The sequence below is a fragment of the Salmo salar genome, chromosome 06 (genome assembly GCF_965601325.2).
Source record: "Salmo salar chromosome 06, fSalSal1, whole genome shotgun sequence".
In the NCBI taxonomy this organism is placed as follows: Eukaryota; Metazoa; Chordata; class Actinopteri; order Salmoniformes; family Salmonidae; genus Salmo; species Salmo salar.
This window is the reverse complement of record NC_138296.1, coordinates 2,780,054-2,800,539: the sequence shown is the minus strand read 5'-3', so window position 1 is coordinate 2,800,539 and position 20,486 is coordinate 2,780,054. Positions and strand designations below refer to the sequence as shown.

At 41.7% G+C, this 20,486-nt stretch overlaps 1 protein-coding gene across 2 annotated transcripts in view; it reads left to right on the top strand.

Moving 5' to 3' along the window:
* Window positions 1–20,486, top strand: part of LOC123733362 (NLR family CARD domain-containing protein 3) — a 123,196-nt gene that overhangs the window by 46,449 nt on the left and 56,261 nt on the right. For both annotated transcript variants that reach the window (XM_082976232.1, XM_082976233.1), the window contains exons 9-10: window positions 6,273–6,401; window positions 14,099–14,227. In XM_082976232.1, coding sequence (XP_082832358.1) covers window positions 6,273–6,401; window positions 14,099–14,227 — 258 coding nt within the window. The remainder of the gene's footprint in view (window positions 1–6,272; window positions 6,402–14,098; window positions 14,228–20,486) is intronic.

Genomic DNA, 20,486 nt, shown 5'->3' with positions numbered 1-20,486 from the left:
TCAGACCATACTATATTTCAAAACTCTAGCTTTGATACCAAAATAGATCAGTTGGTTTAATACAGCAGCTCTTTGCTGTATTCATTGACAGTCTCTCTGTGGTCATGGTTTTAAAAGATATTAAATCTTACATAAGCTAGTAGCCTATTAAACTTGGCTGTGGCCAGAGTCATGGAAGCTCTGTAGCCACAGTGATTTGAGCTATCTACGCAGTAGGTGCACTCGATTTAGTCACAGATTTGTGGAGCAATTCTGTGGAGCAAGAATTGAAATAAATAGCTTTTTATTCTACTGGACTGATGGTATCTGCATCTGAAGGTCAACGAGGTCAAATCACGACGTCAGTGAACTTCAGGTCGAAAAGTTGGAGCTCTAGAAATATGCCTGAGTTTCCGACTTGGATTTCCGAGTTGGATGACATTTCAAAATGATTGTTCCCAACCACCTCTCACGGTCCCTGCTCTCTCCCTTCTTTCCTCCGGTGAGACTGACCAGAGAGGGGGGACACCGTCTTCCACCTGATGTTGAAACTCGAGTCGCACCGCATCTGCCTCATGCACAAATTCATGTTGTTCCTATGACCAGAGAAAGCGAAAAATTCCTAAATATTAAAATCGACACGACGAGCTGCTAATAATAATAAACCGCAAGGCAATCGATACTTGGCTACTCTTTCATTGGCGATGCAGCCCGAGCAGAAGTATGGAGAAGTGCGCATTGTAAAATAGTTTTATGTAAACAGTGACCGTGCTGAAAATAAACTTAAACATGAACTCTCATAAAAACAGCAGCTCTTTGCTGTATTCGTTGACAGTCTCTCTGTGGTCATGGTTTTAAAATATATTAAATCTTACGTAAGCCTATTAAACTTGGCTGTGGCCAGAGTCATGGAAGCTCTGTAGCCACAGTGATTTGAGCTATCTACGCAGTAGGTGCACTCGATTTAGTCACAGATTTGCCAGTCCTCCGGGAAGGCAGAGTTTGTCTCATGGGAACACGTTGCTTACCCGGTGCGCAGGACGTTTGAATCAAGTGCACCTACAGGCAACAACTCAACACGATTTTAAAAAAGGAGCGCAAGCCTTTATAGTTGGTTGGCTTTTCTACAGAAATATTTGGTGATCGACTAGGAATGCCTTGAAGATTGACCGGTTGGAGAACCACTGCTGTAAAGCATCTGCTTATAATTTGTTGTTTATGTCAATTATTTGAAGACACTGAGTGTACAAAACATTATGAACATCTGCTTTTTCCACGACATAATTGACAAGGTGAATCCAGGTGAAAGCAATGATCCCTTATTGATGTCACTTGTTAAATCCACTTCAGTCAGTGTAGATGAAGGGGAGTAGACATGTTTATTAGGGATGCACCGATATGACATTTTTGGCCGATAACCATATCCAATATTTTCCTTGTCAAACAACCCGATATCTGATATTTTCCTTGCCAAACAACCTGATACCGATTTCCAGTATTTTCCTTGCCAAACAACCCGATATCCAGTATTTTCCTTGCCAAACAACCCGATATCTGACATTTTCCTTGTCAAACAACCCGATACCGATATCCGATATTTTCCTTGCCAACAACCCGATATCCTATCGTTTCCTTGCCAAACAACCCGATATCCAGTATTTTCCTTGCCAAAGAACCTGATATCCAGTATTTTCCTTACCAGACAACTCGATACCGATATCCAGTATTTCCCTTGCCAAACAACCCGATACCAATATCCAGTATTTTCCTTGCCAAACAACCCGATTTCCAGTATTTTCCTTACCAAACAACCCGATACCGATATCCGCTATTTTCCTTGCCAAACAACCCGATATCCAATATGTTCCTTGCCAAACAACATCCGATATTTTCCATGCTAAACAACCCGATACCGATATCCGAAATTTTCTTTGCCAAACAACCCGATATCTGATATTTTCCTTGTCAAACAACCCGATACCGATTTCCAGTATTTTCCTTCCCAAACAACCTGATATCTGATATTTTCCTTGCCAAACAACCCGATACCAATATCCAGTATTTTCCTTACCAAACAATCCGATATCCAGTATTTTCCTTACCAAACAACCCGATACCGATATTTTCCTTGCCAAACAACCCGATATCCAATATTTTCCTTGCCAAACAACCCGATACCCATATCCTATATTGTCCTTGCCAAACAACACCCGATATCCAATATTTTCCTTGCCAAACAACCCGATATCCGATATTTTCCTTGCCAAACAACATCCAATATTTTCCATGCTAAACAACCCGATAAAGATATCTGAAATTTTCTTTGCCAAACAACCCGATATCCGATATTTTCCTTGCCAAACAACCCGATATCCGATATTTTCCATGCCAAACAACCCGATACCGATATCCGAAATGTTCTTTGCCAAACAACCCGATATCTGATATTTTCCTTGCCAAACAACCAAATATCCAGTATTTTCCTTGCCAAACAAGCCGATATCCGATATTTTCCATGCCAAACAACCCGATACCGATATCCGAAATGTTCTTTGCCCAACAACCCGATATCCAGTATTTTACTTGGCAAACAACCCGATATCTGATATTTTCTTTGCCAAACAACCCGATACCGATATCCAGTATTTTCCTTGCCAAACAACCCGATATCCAGTATTTTCCTTACCAAACAACCTGATACCGATATCCGATATTTTCCTTGCCAAACATCCCGATATCCAATATTTTCCTTGCCAAACAACCCGATATCCAGTATTTCCTTACCAAACAACCCGATACCGATAGCCGATATTTTCCTTGCCAAACAACCCGATATCCAATATTTTCCTTGCCAAACAACCCGATATACAGTATTTTACTTGCCAAACAACCCGATATCTGATATTTTCCATGCCAATCACCCCGATACCAATATCCGAAATGTTCTTTGCCAAACAACCCGATATCTGATATTTTCCTTGCCAAACAACCCGATACCGATATCCAGTTTTTCCCTTGCCAAACAACCCCATATCTGATATTTTCCTTGTCTAACAACCCGATACCGATATCCAGTATTTTCCTTGCCAAACAACCCGATACGGATTTTCGATATTTTCCTTGCCAAACAACCCGATATCCAATATTTTCCTTGCCAATCAACCAGATATCCAGTATTTTCCTCGCCAAACAACCCGATATCCAGTATTTTACTTGGCAAACAACCCGATATCTGATATTTTCTTTGCCAAACAACCTGATACCGATATCCAGTATTTTCCTTGCCAAACAACCCGATATCTGACATTTTCCTTGTCAAACTTCCCGATACCGATATCCAGTATTTTCCTTGCCAAACAACCTGATATCTGATATTTTTCTTCCCAAACATCCCGATATCCAATATTTTCCTTGCCAAACAACCCGATATCCAGTATTTTCCTTACCAAACAACCCGATACCGATAGCCGATATTTTCCTTGCCAAACAACCCGATATCCAATATTTTCCTTGCCAAACATCCCGATATCCAGTATTTTCCTTGCCAAACAACCCGATATACAGTATTTTACTTGCCAAACAACCCGATATCTGATATTTTCCATGCCAAACACCCCGATACCGATATCCGAAATTTTCTTTGCCAAACATCCCGATATCAGATATTTTCCTTGCCAAACAACCCGATATCTGATATTTTCTTTGCCAAACAACCCGATACCCAGTATTTTCCTTGCCAAACAACCCGATACCCAGTATTTTCCTTGCCAAACAACCCCATACCGATATCCAGTATTTTCCTTGCCAAACAACCTGATATCTGATATTTTTCTTGCCAAACATCCCGATATCCAATATTTTCCTTGCCAAACAACCCGATATCCAGTATTTTCCTTACCAAACAACCCGATACCGATAGCCGATATTTTCCTTGCCAAACAACCCGATATCCAATATTTTCCTTGCCAAACATCCCGATATCCAGTATTTTCCTTGCCAAACAACCTGATATCTGACATTTTCCTTGTCAAACAACCTGATACCCAGTATTTTCCTTGCCAAACACCCCGATATCCAATATTTCCCTTGCCAAACAACCCCATACCGATATCCAGTATTTTCCATGCCAAACAACCCGATACCAATAACCGATATTAAAAATTTTAGCAGCCTTCTAAGCATTCTAGTACAGTTAAATAGTTTAAACACACACACACACACTGAACAAAAATGTACACTGCTCAAAAAAATAAAGGGAACACTTAAACAACACATCCTAGATCTGAATGAAAGAAATAATCTTATTAAATACTTTTTTCTTTACATAGTTGAATGTGCTGACAACAAAATCACACAAAAAGAATCAATGGAAATCCAATGTATCAACCCATGGAGGTCTGGATTTGGAGTCACACTCAAAATTACAGTGGAAAACCACACTACAGGCTGATCCAACTTTGATGTAATGTCCTTAAAACAAGTCAAAATGAGGCTCAGTAGTGTGTGTGGCCTCCACGTGCCTGTATGACCTCCCTACAACGCCTGGGCATGCTCCTGATGAGGTTGCGGATGGTCTCCTGAGGGATCTCCTCCCAGACCTGGACTAAAGCATCCGCCAACTCCTGGACAGTCTGTGGTGCAACGTGGCGTTGGTGGATGGAGCGAGACATGATGTCCCAGATGTGCTCAATTGGATTCAGGTCTGGGGAACGGGTGGGCCAGTCCATAGCATCAATGCCTTCCTCTTGCAGAAACTGCTGACACACTCCAGCCACATGAGGTCTAGCATTGTCTTGCATTAGGAGGAACCCAGGGCCAACCGTACCAGCATATGGTCTCACAAGGGGTCTGAGGATCTCATCTCGGTACCTAATGGCAGTTAGGCTACCTCTGGCAAGCACATGGAGGGCTGTGCGGCCCCCCAAAGAAATGCCACCCCACACCATGACTGACCCACCGCCAAACCGGTCATGCTGGAGGATGTTGCAGGCAGCAGAACGTTCTCCACGGCGTCTCCAGACTCTGTCACGTCTGTCACATGTGCTCAGTGTGAACCTGCTTTCATCTGTGAAGAGCACAGGGTGCCAGTGGCGAATTTGCCAATCTTGGTGTTCTCTGGCAAATGCCAAACGTCCTGCACGGTGTTGGGCTGTAAGCACAACCCCCACCTGTGGACGTCGGGCCCTCATACCACCCTCATGGAGTCTGTTTCTGACCGTTTGAGCAGACACATGCACATTTGTGGCCTGCTGGAGGTCATTTTGCAGGGCTCTGGCAGTGCTCCTCCTGCTCCTCCTTGCACAAAGGCGGAGGTAGCGGTCCTGCTGCTGGGTTGTTGCCCTCCTACGGCCTCCTCCACGTCTCCTGATGTACTGGCCTGTCTCCTGGTAGCGCCTCCATGCTCTGGACACTACGCTGACAGACACAGCAAACCTTCTTGCCACAGCTCGCATTGATGTGCCATCCTGGATGAGCTGCACTACCTGAGCCACTTGTGTGGGTTGTAGACTCCGTCTCATGCTACCACTAGAGTGAAAGCACAGCCAGCATTCAAAAGTGACCAAAACATCAGCCAGGAAGCATAGGAACTGAGAAGTGCTCTGTGGTCTCCACCTGCAGTACCACTCCTTTATTGGGGGTGTCTTGCTTATTGCCTATAATTTCCACCTGTTGTCTATTCCATTTGCACAACAGCATGTGAAATTTATTGTCAATCAGTGTTGCTTCCTAAGTGGACAGTTTGATTTCACAGAAGTGTGATTGACTTGGAGTTACATTGTGTTGTTTAAGTGTTCCCTTTATTTTTTTGAGCAGTATACTTTGTTGGCATTTACGTATGTCCCCATTACCATTAAAACATAATCAAAACCTATTTATTTTACTTACTTGCTGCCGGGCGCACCGATTTGTATCAAGAACTGCAACGCTGAGGGTTTTTTCATGCTCAACAGTTTCTCATGTGTCTCAAGAATGGTCCACCACCCAAAGGACATCCAGCCAACTTGACACAACTGTGGGAATCATAGGAGTCAACGTGGGCCAGCATCTCTGTGGAACGCTTTCTACACCTTGAAGAGTCAATGCCTTGACGAGTTGAGGCTGTTTTGAGGGCAAAAAGGGGGGGGGACACAATATTAGGAGGGTGTTCTTAATGTTTTGTACGCTCAGTGTATGTTTTTTGCTTTATGTAATACCATATATTTTAATGCTTTATGTGATGTATGTAATCGATTGATATATAATTTGGATATATTTTGAAATGTAGTTACATGGTGATTCATTTTGTTTTTCAGAATCTCCAAGCAAACTCAGTCTCTCCAGAGATCAGTCTCTCCAGTACCCAGTCATCTGTCCATGAAGAGTGACTTCTCTATGGATCATCCCATTTATTTTAGTGATGGATCAAAGACCGTTGGAAGCAGGTAAGTTACTGGTCAGAATTGATGATATTACTATTGAAGAGGAGAAACTTCAAGATCTGAAACCAGATGCATTTTGTGTATCTGAGTATGTACTGTACAGCAGTGGTCACCAACCTTTTCTAAGTCTAGATCACTTTCACAGTAAAAAAAAAATGGCTGAGATTTACTGCTCAGATTGTTTTTTTTTACATTAACCTCACACAAACAGTTTTGTAGGAATGAGGTTTGGGCAGTAGGCCTAATACATTATCCCAGCATTAGGCTATATGATTGGACTGTCAATGTTGTTATTAATCAGACCATACTATATTTCAAAACTCTAGCTTTGATACCAAAATAGATCAGTTGGTTTAATACAGCAGCTCTTTGCTGTATTCATTGACAGTCTCTCTGTGGTCATGGTTTTAAAAGATATTAAATCTTACATAAGCTAGTAGCCTATTAAACTTGGCTGTGGCCAGAGTCATGGAAGCTCTGTAGCCACAGTGATTTGAGCTATCTACGCAGTAGGTGCACTCGATTTAGTCACAGATTTGTGGAGCAATTCTGTGGAGCAAGAATTGAAATAAATAGCTTTTTATTCTACTGGACTGATGGTATCTGCATCTGAAGGTCAACGAGGTCAAATCACGACGTCAGTGAACTTCAGGTCGAAAAGTTGGAGCTCTAGAAATATGCCTGAGTTTCCGACTTGGATTTCCGAGTTGGATGACATTTCAAAATGATTGTTCCCAACCACCTCTCACGGTCCCTGCTCTCTCCCTTCTTTCCTCCGGTGAGACTGACCAGAGAGGGGGGACACCGTCTTCCACCTGATGTTGAAACTCGAGTCGCACCGCATCTGCCTCATGCACAAATTCATGTTGTTCCTATGACCAGAGAAAGCGAAAAATTCCTAAATATTAAAATCGACACGACGAGCTGCTAATAATAATAAACCGCAAGGCAATCGATACTTGGCTACTCTTTCATTGGCGATGCAGCCCGAGCAGAAGTATGGAGAAGTGCGCATTGTAAAATAGTTTTATGTAAACAGTGACCGTGCTGAAAATAAACTTAAACATGAACTCTCATAAAAACAGCAGCTCTTTGCTGTATTCGTTGACAGTCTCTCTGTGGTCATGGTTTTAAAATATATTAAATCTTACGTAAGCCTATTAAACTTGGCTGTGGCCAGAGTCATGGAAGCTCTGTAGCCACAGTGATTTGAGCTATCTACGCAGTAGGTGCACTCGATTTAGTCACAGATTTGCCAGTCCTCCGGGAAGGCAGAGTTTGTCTCATGGGAACACGTTGCTTACCCGGTGCGCAGGACGTTTGAATCAAGTGCACCTACAGGCAACAACTCAACACGATTTTAAAAAAGGAGCGCAAGCCTTTATAGTTGGTTGGCTTTTCTACAGAAATATTTGGTGATCGACTAGGAATGCCTTGAAGATTGACCGGTTGGAGAACCACTGCTGTAAAGCATCTGCTTATAATTTGTTGTTTATGTCAATTATTTGAAGACACTGAGTGTACAAAACATTATGAACATCTGCTTTTTCCACGACATAATTGACAAGGTGAATCCAGGTGAAAGCAATGATCCCTTATTGATGTCACTTGTTAAATCCACTTCAGTCAGTGTAGATGAAGGGGAGTAGACATGTTTATTAGGGATGCACCGATATGACATTTTTGGCCGATAACCATATCCAATATTTTCCTTGTCAAACAACCCGATATCTGATATTTTCCTTGCCAAACAACCTGATACCGATTTCCAGTATTTTCCTTGCCAAACAACCCGATATCCAGTATTTTCCTTGCCAAACAACCCGATATCTGACATTTTCCTTGTCAAACAACCCGATACCGATATCCGATATTTTCCTTGCCAACAACCCGATATCCTATCGTTTCCTTGCCAAACAACCCGATATCCAGTATTTTCCTTGCCAAAGAACCTGATATCCAGTATTTTCCTTACCAGACAACTCGATACCGATATCCAGTATTTCCCTTGCCAAACAACCCGATTTCCAGTATTTTCCTTACCAAACAACCCGATACCGATATCCGCTATTTTCCTTGCCAAACAACCCGATATCCAATATGTTCCTTGCCAAACAACATCCGATATTTTCCATGCTAAACAACCCGATACCGATATCCGAAATTTTCTTTGCCAAACAACCCGATATCTGATATTTTCCTTGTCAAACAACCCGATACCGATATCCAGTATTTTCCTTCCCAAACAACCTGATATCTGATATTTTCCTTGCCAAACAACCCGATACCAATATACAGTATTTTCCTTACCAAACAATCCGATATCCAGTATTTTCCTTACCAAACAACCCGATACCGATATTTTCCTTGCCAAACAACCCGATATCCAATATTTTCCTTGCCAAACAACCCGATACCCATATCCTATATTGTCCTTGCCAAACAACACCCGATATCCAATATTTTCCTTGCCAAACAACCCGATATCCGATATTTTCCTTGCCAAACAACATCCAATATTTTCCATGCTAAACAACCCGATAAAGATATCTGAAATTTTCTTTGCCAAACAACCCGATATCCGATATTTTCCTTGCCAAACAACCCGATATCCGATATTTTCCATGCCAAACAACCCGATACCGATATCCGAAATGTTCTTTGCCAAACAACCCGATATCTGATATTTTCCTTGCCAAACAACCCGATACCGATATCCAGTATTTTCCTTGCCAAACAACCCGATATCTGATCATTTCCTTGCCTAACAACCCGATACCGATATCCAGTATTTTCCTTGCCAAACAACCCGATATCCATTATTTTCCTTACAAAACAACCCAATACCGATATTCGATATTTTCCTTGCCAATCAACCCGATATCCAATATTTTCCTTGCCAAACAACCAAATATCCAGTATTTTCCTTGCCAAACAAGCCGATATCCGATATTTTCCATGCCAAACAACCCGATACCGATATCCGAAATGTTCTTTGCCCAACAACCCGATATCCAGTATTTTACTTGGCAAACAACCCGATATCTGATATTTTCTTTGCCAAACAACCTGATACCGATATCCAGTATTTTCCTTGCCAAACAACCCGATATCTGACATTTTCCTTGTCAAACTTCCCGATTCCGATATCCAGTATTTTCCTTGCCAAACAACCTGATATCTGATATTTTCCTTGCCAAAGAACCTGATATCCAGTATTTTCCTTACCAGACAACTCGATACCGATATCCAGTATTTCCCTTGCCAAACAACCCGATTTCCAGTATTTTCCTTACCAAACAACCCGATACCGATATCCGCTATTTTCCTTGCCAAACAACCCGATATCCAATATGTTCCTTGCCAAACAACATCCGATATTTTCCATGCTAAACAACCCGATACCGATATCCGAAATTTTCTTTGCCAAACAACCCGATATCTGATATTTTCCTTGTCAAACAACCCGATACCGATATCCAGTATTTTCCTTCCCAAACAACCTGATATCTGATATTTTCCTTGCCAAACAACCCGATACCAATATACAGTATTTTCCTTACCAAACAATCCGATATCCAGTATTTTCCTTACCAAACAACCCGATACCGATATTTTCCTTGCCAAACAACCCGATATCCAATATTTTCCTTGCCAAACAACCCGATACCCATATCCTATATTGTCCTTGCCAAACAACACCCGATATCCAATATTTTCCTTGCCAAACAACCCGATATCCGATATTTTCCTTGCCAAACAACATCCAATATTTTCCATGCTAAACAACCCGATAAAGATATCTGAAATTTTCTTTGCCAAACAACCCGATATCCGATATTTTCCTTGCCAAACAACCCGATATCCGATATTTTCCATGCCAAACAACCCGATACCGATATCCGAAATGTTCTTTGCCAAACAACCCGATATCTGATATTTTCCTTGCCAAACAACCCGATACCGATATCCAGTATTTTCCTTGCCAAACAACCCGATATCTGATCATTTCCTTGCCTAACAACCCGATACCGATATCCAGTATTTTCCTTGCCAAACAACCCGATATCCATTATTTTCCTTACAAAACAACCCAATACCGATATTCGATATTTTCCTTGCCAATCAACCCGATATCCAATATTTTCCTTGCCAAACAACCAAATATCCAGTATTTTCCTTGCCAAACAAGCCGATATCCGATATTTTCCATGCCAAACAACCCGATACCGATATCCGAAATGTTCTTTGCCCAACAACCCGATATCCAGTATTTTACTTGGCAAACAACCCGATATCTGATATTTTCTTTGCCAAACAACCTGATACCGATATCCAGTATTTTCCTTGCCAAACAACCCGATATCTGACATTTTCCTTGTCAAACTTCCCGATTCCGATATCCAGTATTTTCCTTGCCAAACAACCTGATATCTGATATTTTCCTTGCCAAACAACCCGATACCAATATCCAGTATTTTCCTTGCCAAACAACCCGATATCCAGTGTTTTCCTTGCCAAACATCCCGATATCCAATATTTTCCTTGCCAAACAACCCGATATCCAGTATTTTCCTTACCAAACAACCCAATACCGATAGCCGATATTTTCCTTGCCAAACAACCCGATATCCAATATTTTCCTTGCCAAACATCCCGATATCCAGTATTTTCCTTGCCAAACAACCCGATATACAGTATTTTACTTGCCAAACAACCCGATATCTGATATTTTCCATGCCAAACACCCCGATACCAATATCAGAAATGTTCATTGCCAAAAAACCCGATATCTGATATTTTCCTTGCCAAACAACCCGATACCGATATCCAGTTTTTTCCTTGCCAAACAACCCCATATCTGATATTTTCCTTGTCTAACAACCCGATACCGATATCCAGTATTTTCCTTGCCAAACAACCCGATATCCATTATTTTCCTTACCAAACAACCCAATACGGATATTCAATATTTTCCTTGCCAAACAACCCGATATCCAATATTTTCCTTGCCAATCAACCAGATATCCAGTATTTTCCTTGCCAAACAACCCGATATCCAGTATTTTACTTGGCAAACAACCCGATATCTGATATTTTCTTTGCCAAACAACCTAATACCGATATCCAGTATTTTCCTTGCCAAACAACCCGATATCTGACATTTTCCTTGTCAAACTTCCCGATACCGATATCCAGTATTTTCCTTGCCAAACAACCTGATATCTGATATTTTTCTTGCCAAACATCCCGATATCCAATATTTTCCTTGCCAAACAACCCGATATCCAGTATTTTCCTTACCAAACAACCCGATACCGATAGCCGATATTTTCCTTGCCAAACAACCCGATATCCAATATTTTCCTTGCCAAACATCCCGATATCCAGTATTTTCCTTGCCAAACAACCTGATATCTGACATTTTCCTTGTCAAACAACCTGATACCCAGTATTTTCCTTGCCAAACACCCCGATATCCAATATTTCCCTTGCCAAACAACCCCATACCGATATCCAGTATTTTCCTTGCCAAACAACCCGATACCAATAACCGATATTAAAAATTTTAGCAGCCTTCTAAGCATTCTAGTACAGTTAAATAGTTTAAACACACACACACACACTGAACAAAAATGTACACTGCTCAAAAAAATAAAGGGAACACTTAAACAACACATCCTAGATCTGAATGAAAGAAATAATCTTATTAAATACTTTTTTCTTTACATAGTTGAATGTGCTGACAACAAAATCACACAAAAAGAATCAATGGAAATCCAATGTATCAACCCATGGAGGTCTGGATTTGGAGTCACACTCAAAATTACAGTGGAAAACCACACTACAGGCTGATCCAACTTTGATGTAATGTCCTTAAAACAAGTCAAAATGAGGCTCAGTAGTGTGTGTGGCCTCCACGTGCCTGTATGACCTCCCTACAACGCCTGGGCATGCTCCTGATGAGGTTGCGGATGGTCTCCTGAGGGATCTCCTCCCAGACCTGGACTAAAGCATCCGCCAACTCCTGGACAGTCTGTGGTGCAACGTGGCGTTGGTGGATGGAGCGAGACATGATGTCCCAGATGTGCTCAATTGGATTCAGGTCTGGGGAACGGGTGGGCCAGTCCATAGCATCAATGCCTTCCTCTTGCAGGAACTGCTGACACACTCCAGCCACATGAGGTCTAGCATTGTCTTGCATTAGGAGGAACCCAGGGCCAACCGTACCAGCATATGGTCTCACAAGGGGTCTGAGGATCTCATCTCGGTACCTAATGGCAGTTAGGCTACCTCTGGCGAGCACATGGAGGGCTGTGCGGCCCCCCAAAGAAATGCCACCCCACACCATGACTGACCCACCGCCAAACCGGTCATGCTGGAGGATGTTGCAGGCAGCAGAACGTTCTCCACGGCGTCTCCAGACTCTGTCACGTCTGTCACATGTGCTCAGTGTGAACCTGCTTTCATCTGTGAAGAGCACAGGGTGCCAGTGGCGAATTTGCCAATCTTGGTGTTCTCTGGCAAATGCCAAACGTCCTGCACGGTGTTGGGCTGTAAGCACAACCCCCACCTGTGGACGTCGGGCCCTCATACCACCCTCATGGAGTCTGTTTCTGACCGTTTGAGCAGACACATGCACATTTGTGGCCTGCTGGAGGTCATTTTGCAGGGCTCTGGCAGTGCTCCTCCTGCTCCTCCTTGCACAAAGGCGGAGGTAGCGGTCCTGCTGCTGGGTTGTTGCCCTCCTACGGCCTCCTCCACGTCTCCTGATGTACTGGCCTGTCTCCTGGTAGCGCCTCCATGCTCTGGACACTACGCTGCCAGACACAGCAAACCTTCTTGCCACAGCTCGCATTGATGTGCCATCCTGGATGAGCTGCACTACCTGAGCCACTTGTGTGGGTTGTAGACTCCGTCTCATGCTACCACTAGAGTGAAAGCACAGCCAGCATTCAAAAGTGCCCAAAACATCAGCCAGGAAGCATAGGAACTGAGAAGTGTTCTGTGGTCTCCACCTGCAGTACCACTCCTTTATTGGGGGTGTCTTGCTTATTGCCTATAATTTCCACCTGTTGTCTATTCCATTTGCACAACAATATGTGAAATTTATTGTCAATCAGTGTTGCTTCCTAAGTGGACAGTTTGATTTCACAGAAGTGTGATTGACTTGGAGTTACATTGTGTTGTTTAAGTGTTCCCTTTATTTTTTTGAGCAGTATACTTTGTTGGCATTTACGTATGTCCCCATTACCATTAAAACATAATCAAAACCTATTTATTTTACTTACTTGCTGCCGGGCGCACCGATTTGTATCAAGAACTGCAACGCTGAGGGGTTTTTCATGCTCAACAGTTTCTCATGTGTCTCAAGAATGGTCCACCACCCAAAGGACATCCAGCCAACTTGACACAACTGTGGGAATCATAGGAGTCAACGTGGGCCAGCATCTCTGTGGAACGCTTTCTACACCTTGAAGAGTCAATGCCTTGACGAGTTGAGGCTGTTTTGAGGGCAAAAAGGGGGGGGGGACACAATATTAGGAGGGTGTTCTTAATGTTTTGTACGCTCAGTGTATGTTTTTTGCTTTATGTAATACCATATATTTTAATGCTTTATGTGATGTATGTAATCGATTGATATATAATTTGGATATATTTTGAAATGTAGTTACATGGTGATTCATTTTGTTTTTCAGAATCTCCAAGCAAACTCAGTCTCTCCAGAGATCAGTCTCTCCAGTACCCAGTCATCTGTCCATGAAGAGTGACTTCTCTATGGATCATCCCATTTATTTTAGTGATGGATCAAAGACCGTTGGAAGCAGGTAAGTTACTGGTCAGAATTGATGATATTACTATTGAAGAGGAGAAACTTCAAGATCTGAAACCAGATGCATTTTGTGTATCTGAGTATGTACTTTACAGCAGTGGTCACCAACCTTTTCTAAGTCTAGATCACTTTCACAGTAAAAAAAAAATGGCTGAGATTTACTGCTCAGATTGTTTTTTTTTACATTAACCTCACACAAACAGTTTTGTAGGAATGAGGTTTGGGCAGTAGGCCTAATACATTATCCCAGCATTAGGCTATATGATTGGACTGCCAATGTTGTTATTAATCAGACCATACTATATTTCAAAACTCTAGCTTTGATACCAAAATAGATCAGTTGGTTTAATACAGCAGCTCTTTGCTGTATTCATTGACAGTCTCTCTGTGGTCATGGTTTTAAAAGATATTAAATCTTACATAAGCTAGTAGCCTATTAAACTTGGCTGTGGCCAGAGTCATGGAAGCTCTGTAGCCACAGTGATTTGAGCTATCTACGCAGTAGGTGCACTCGATTTAGTCACAGATTTGTGGAGCAATTCTGTGGAGCAAGAATTGAAATAAATAGCTTTTTATTCTACTGGACTGATGGTATCTGCATCTGAAGGTCAACGAGGTCAAATCACGACGTCAGTGAACTTCAGGTCGAAAAGTTGGAGCTCTAGAAATATGCCTGAGTTTCCGACTTGGATTTCCGAGTTGGATGACATTTCAAAATGATTGTTCCCAACCACCTCTCACGGTCCCTGCTCTCTCCCTCCTTTCCTCCGGTGAGACTGACCAGAGAGGGGGGACACCGTCTTCCACCTGATGTTGAAACTCGAGTCGCACCGCATCTGCCTCATGCACAAATTCATGTTGTTCCTATGACCAGAGAAAGCGAAAAATTCCTAAATATTAAAATCGACACGACGAGCTGCTAATAATAATAAACCGCAAGGCAATCGATACTTGGCTACTCTTTCATTGGCGATGCAGCCCGAGCAGAAGTATGGAGAAGTGCGCATTGTAAAATAGTTTTATGTAAACAGTGACCGTGCTGAAAATAAACTTAAACATGAACTCTCATAAAAACAGCAGCTCTTTGCTGTATTCGTTGACAGTCTCTCTGTGGTCATGGTTTTAAAAGATATTAAATCCTACGTAAGCCTATTAAACTTGGCTGTGGCCAGAGTCATGGAAGCTCTGTAGCCACAGTGATTTGAGCTATCTACGCAGTAGGTGCACTCGATTTAGTCACAGATTTGCCAGTCCTCCGGGAAGGCAGAGTTTGTCTCATGGGAACACGTTGCTTACCCGGTGCGCAGGACGTTTGAATCAAGTGCACCTACAGGCAACAACTCAACACGATTTTAAAAAAGGAGCGCAAGCCTTTATAGTTGGTTGGCTTTTCTACAGAAATATTTGGTGATCGACTAGGAATGCCTTGAAGATTGACCAGTTGGAGAACCACTGCTGTAAAGCATCTGCTTATAATTTGTTGTTTATGTCAATTATTTGAAGACACTGAGTGTACAAAACATTATGAACATCTGCTTTTTCCACGACATAATTGACAAGGTGAATCCAGGTGAAAGCAATGATCCCTTATTGATGTCACTTGTTAAATCCACTTCAGTCAGTGTAGATGAAGGGGAGTAGACATGTTTATTAGGGATGCACCGATATGACATTTTTGGCCGATAACCATATCCAATATTTTCCTTGTCAAACAACCCGATATCTGATATTTTCCTTGCCAAACAACCTGATACCGATTTCCAGTATTTTCCTTGCCAAACAACCCGATATCCAGTATTTTCCTTGCCAAACAACCCGATATCTGACATTTTCCTTGTCAAACAACCCGATACCGATATCCGATATTTTCCTTGCCAACAACCCGATATCCTATCGTTTCCTTGCCAAACAACCCGATATCCAGTATTTTCCTTGCCAAAGAACCTGATATCCAGTATTTTCCTTACCAGACAACTCGATACCGATATCCAGTATTTCCCTTGCCAAACAACCCGATATCCAGTATTTTCCTTGTCAAACAACCCGAAACCGATATCCAGTATTTTCCGTGCCAAACAACCCGATATCCAGTATTTTCCTTGCCAAACGACCTGATATCCAGTTTTTTCCTTGTCAAACAACCCAATAGCCAATATTTTCCTTGCCAAACAACCCGATATTCAGTATTTTCCTTGCCAAACAACCCGATATCTGATATTTTCTTTGCCAAACAACCTGATACCGATATCCAATATTTTCCTTGCCAAACAACCTGATATCCGATATTTTCCTTGCCAAACAACATCTGATATTTTCCATGCTAAACAACCCGATACCGATATCCGAAATGTTCTTTGCCAAACAACCCGATATCTGATATTTTCCTTGCCAAACAACCCGATACCGATATCCAGTATTTTCCTTGCCAAACAACCCGATATCTGATATTTTCCTTGCCTAACAACCCGATACCGATATCCAGTATTTTCCTTGCCAAACAACCCGATATCCAGTATTTTCCTTGCCAAACAACCCGATATTTGACATTTTCCTTGTCAAACAACCCGATATTTGACATTTTCCTTGTCAAACAACCCGATACCGATATCCAATATTTTCCTTTCCAAACAACCCGATATCCAATATTTTCCTTGCCAAATAACCCGATATCCAGTATTTTCCTTGCCAAACACCCCGATATCCAATATTTCCCCTGCCAAACAACCCGATACAGATATCCAGTATTTTGTTGTGTATGTCAATTATTTGAAGACACTGAGTGTACAAAACATTATGAACATCTGCTATTTCCATGACATAATTGACAAGGTGAATCCAGGTGAAAGCAATGATCCCATATTGATGTCACTTGTTAAATCCACTTCAGTCAGTGTAGATGAAGGGGAGTAGACATGTTTATTAGGGATGCACCGATATGACATTTTTGGCCAATACCCATATCCGATTTTTTCCTTGTCAAACAACCCAATAGCCAATATTTTCCTTGCCAAACAACCCGTTATCTGATATTTTCATTACCGAACAACCCGATACCGATATCCAGTATTTTCCTTACCAAACAACCCGATACCGATATTCAGTATTTTATTTGACAAACAACCCGATATCCTTTATTTTCGTTACCAAACAACTCCATACCGATATTCAATATTTTCCTTGCCAAACAACCCGATATCCAGTATTTTATTTGCCAAACAACCCGATAGCTGACATTTTCCTTGTCAAACAACCCGATACCGATATCCGGTATTTTCCTTGCCAAACAACCCGATTTCCAGTATTTTCCTTACCAAACAACCCGATACCGATATCCGATATTTTCCTTGCCAAACAACCCGATATCCGATATTTTCCTTGCCAAACAACATCCGATATTTTCCATGCTAAACAACCCGATACCGATATCCAAAATTTTCTTTGCCAAACAACCCGATATCTGATATTTTCCTTGTCAAACAACCCGATACCGATATCCAGTATTTTCCTTCCCAAACAACCTGATATCTGATATTTTCCTTGCCAAACAACCCGATACCAATATCCAGTATTTTCCTTACCAAACAATCCGATATCCAGTATTTTCCTTACCAAACAACCCGATACCGATATCCGATATTTTCCTTGCCAAACAACCCGATATCCAATATTTTCCTTGCCAAACAACCCGATACCCATATCCTATATTGTCCTTGCCAAACAACACCCGATATCCAATATTTTCCTTGCCAAACAACCCGATATCCTATATTTTCCTTGCCAAACAACATCCAATATTTTCCATGCTAAACAACCCGATAAAGATATCTGAAATTTTCTTTGCCAAACAACCCGATATCCGATATTTTCCTTGCCAAACAACCCGATATCCGATATTTTCCATGCCAAACAACCCGATACCGATATCCGAAATGTTCTTTGCCAAACAACCCGATATCTGATATTTTCCTTGCCAAACAACCCGATACCGATATCCAGTATTTTCCTTGCCAAACAACCCGATATCTGATCATTTCCTTGCCTAACAACCCGATACCGATATCCAGTATTTTCCTTGCCAAACAACCCGATATCCATTATTTTCCTTACAAAACAACCCAATACCGATATTCGATATTTTCCTTGCAAATCAACCCGATATCCAATATTTTCCTTGCCAAACAACCAGATATCCAGTATTTTCCTTGCCAAACAAGCCGATATCCGATATTTTCCATGCCAAACAACCCGATACCGATATCCGAAATGTTCTTTGCCCAACAACCCGATATCCAGTATTTTACTTGGCAAACAACCCGATATCTGATATTTTCTTTGCCAAACAACCCGATACCGATATCCAGTATTTTCCTTGCCAAACAACCCGATATCCAGTATTTTCCTTACCAAACAACCTGATACCGATATCCGATATTTTCCTTGCCAAACATCCCGATATCCAATATTTTCCTTGCCAAACAACCCGATATCCAGTATTTCCTTACCAAACAACCCGATACCGATAGCCGATATTTTCCTTGCCAAACAACCCGATATCTGATATTTTCCATGCCAATCACCCCGATACCAATATCCGAAATGTTCTTTGCCAAACAACCCGATATCTGATATTTTCCTTGCCAAACAACCCGATACCGATATCCAGTTTTTCCCTTGCCAAACAACCCCATATCTGATATTTTCCTTGTCTAACAACCCGATACCGATATCCAGTATTTTCCTTGCCAAACAACCCGATACGGATTTTCGATATTTTCCTTGCCAAACAACCCGATATCCAATATTTTCCTTGCCAATCAACCAGATATCCAGTATTTTCCTCGCCAAACAACCCGATATCCAGTATTTTACTTGGCAAACAACCCGATATCTGATATTTTCTTTGCCAAACAACCTGATACCGATATCCAGTATTTTCCTTGCCAAACAACCCGATATCTGACATTTTCCTTGTCAAACTTCCCGATACCGATATCCAGTATTTTCCTTGCCAAACAACCTGATATCTGATATTTTTCTTCCCAAACATCCCGATATCCAATATTTTCCTTGCCAAACAACCCGATATCCAGTATTTTCCTTACCAAACAACCCGATACCGATAGCCGATATTTTCCTTGCCAAACAACCCGATATCCAATATTTTCCTTGCCAAACATCCCGATATCCAGTATTTTCCTTGCCAAACAACCCGATATACAGTATTTTACTTGCCAAACAACCCGATATCTGATATTTTCCATGCCAAACACCCCGATACCGATATCCGAAATTTTCTTTGCCAAACATCCCGATATCAGATATTTTCCTTGCCAAACAACCCGATATCTGATATTTTCTTTGCCAAACAACCCGATACCCAGTATTTTCCTTGCCAAACAACCCGATACCCAGTATTTTCCTTGCCAAACAACCCCATACCGATATCCAGTATTTTCCTTGCCAAACAACCTGATATCTGATATTTTTCTTGCCAAACATCCCGATATCCAATATTTTCCTTGCCAAACAACCCGATATCCAATATTTTCCTTGCCAAACATCCTGATATCCAGTATTTTCCTTGCCAAACAACCTGATATCTGACATTTTCCTTGTCAAACAACCTGATACCCAGTATTTTCCTTGCCAAACACCCCGATATCCAATATTTCCCTTGCCAAACAACCCCATACCGATATCCAGTATTTTCCTTGCCAAACAACCCGATACCAATAACCGATATTAAAAATTTTAGCAGCCTTCTAAGCATTCTAGTACAGTTAAATAGTTTAAACACACACACACACACTGAACAAAAATGTACACTGCTCAAAAAAATAAAGGGAACACTTAAACAACACATCCTAGATCTGAATGAAAGAAATAATCTTATTAAATACTTTTTTCTTTACATAGTTGAATGTGCTGACAACAAAATCACACAAAAAGAATCAATGGAAATCCAATGTATCAACCCATGGAGGTCTGGATTTGGAGTCACACTCAAAATTACAGTGGAAAACCACACTACAGGCTGATCCAACTTTGATGTAATGTCCTTAAAACAAGTCAAAATGAGGCTCAGTAGTGTGTGTGGCCTCCACGTGCCTGTATGACCTCCCTACAACGCCTGGGCATGCTCCTGATGAGGTTGCGGATGGTCTCCTGAGGGATCTCCTCCCAGACCTGGACTAAAGCATCCGCCAACTCCTGGACAGTCTGTGGTGCAACGTGGCGTTGGTGGATGGAGCGAG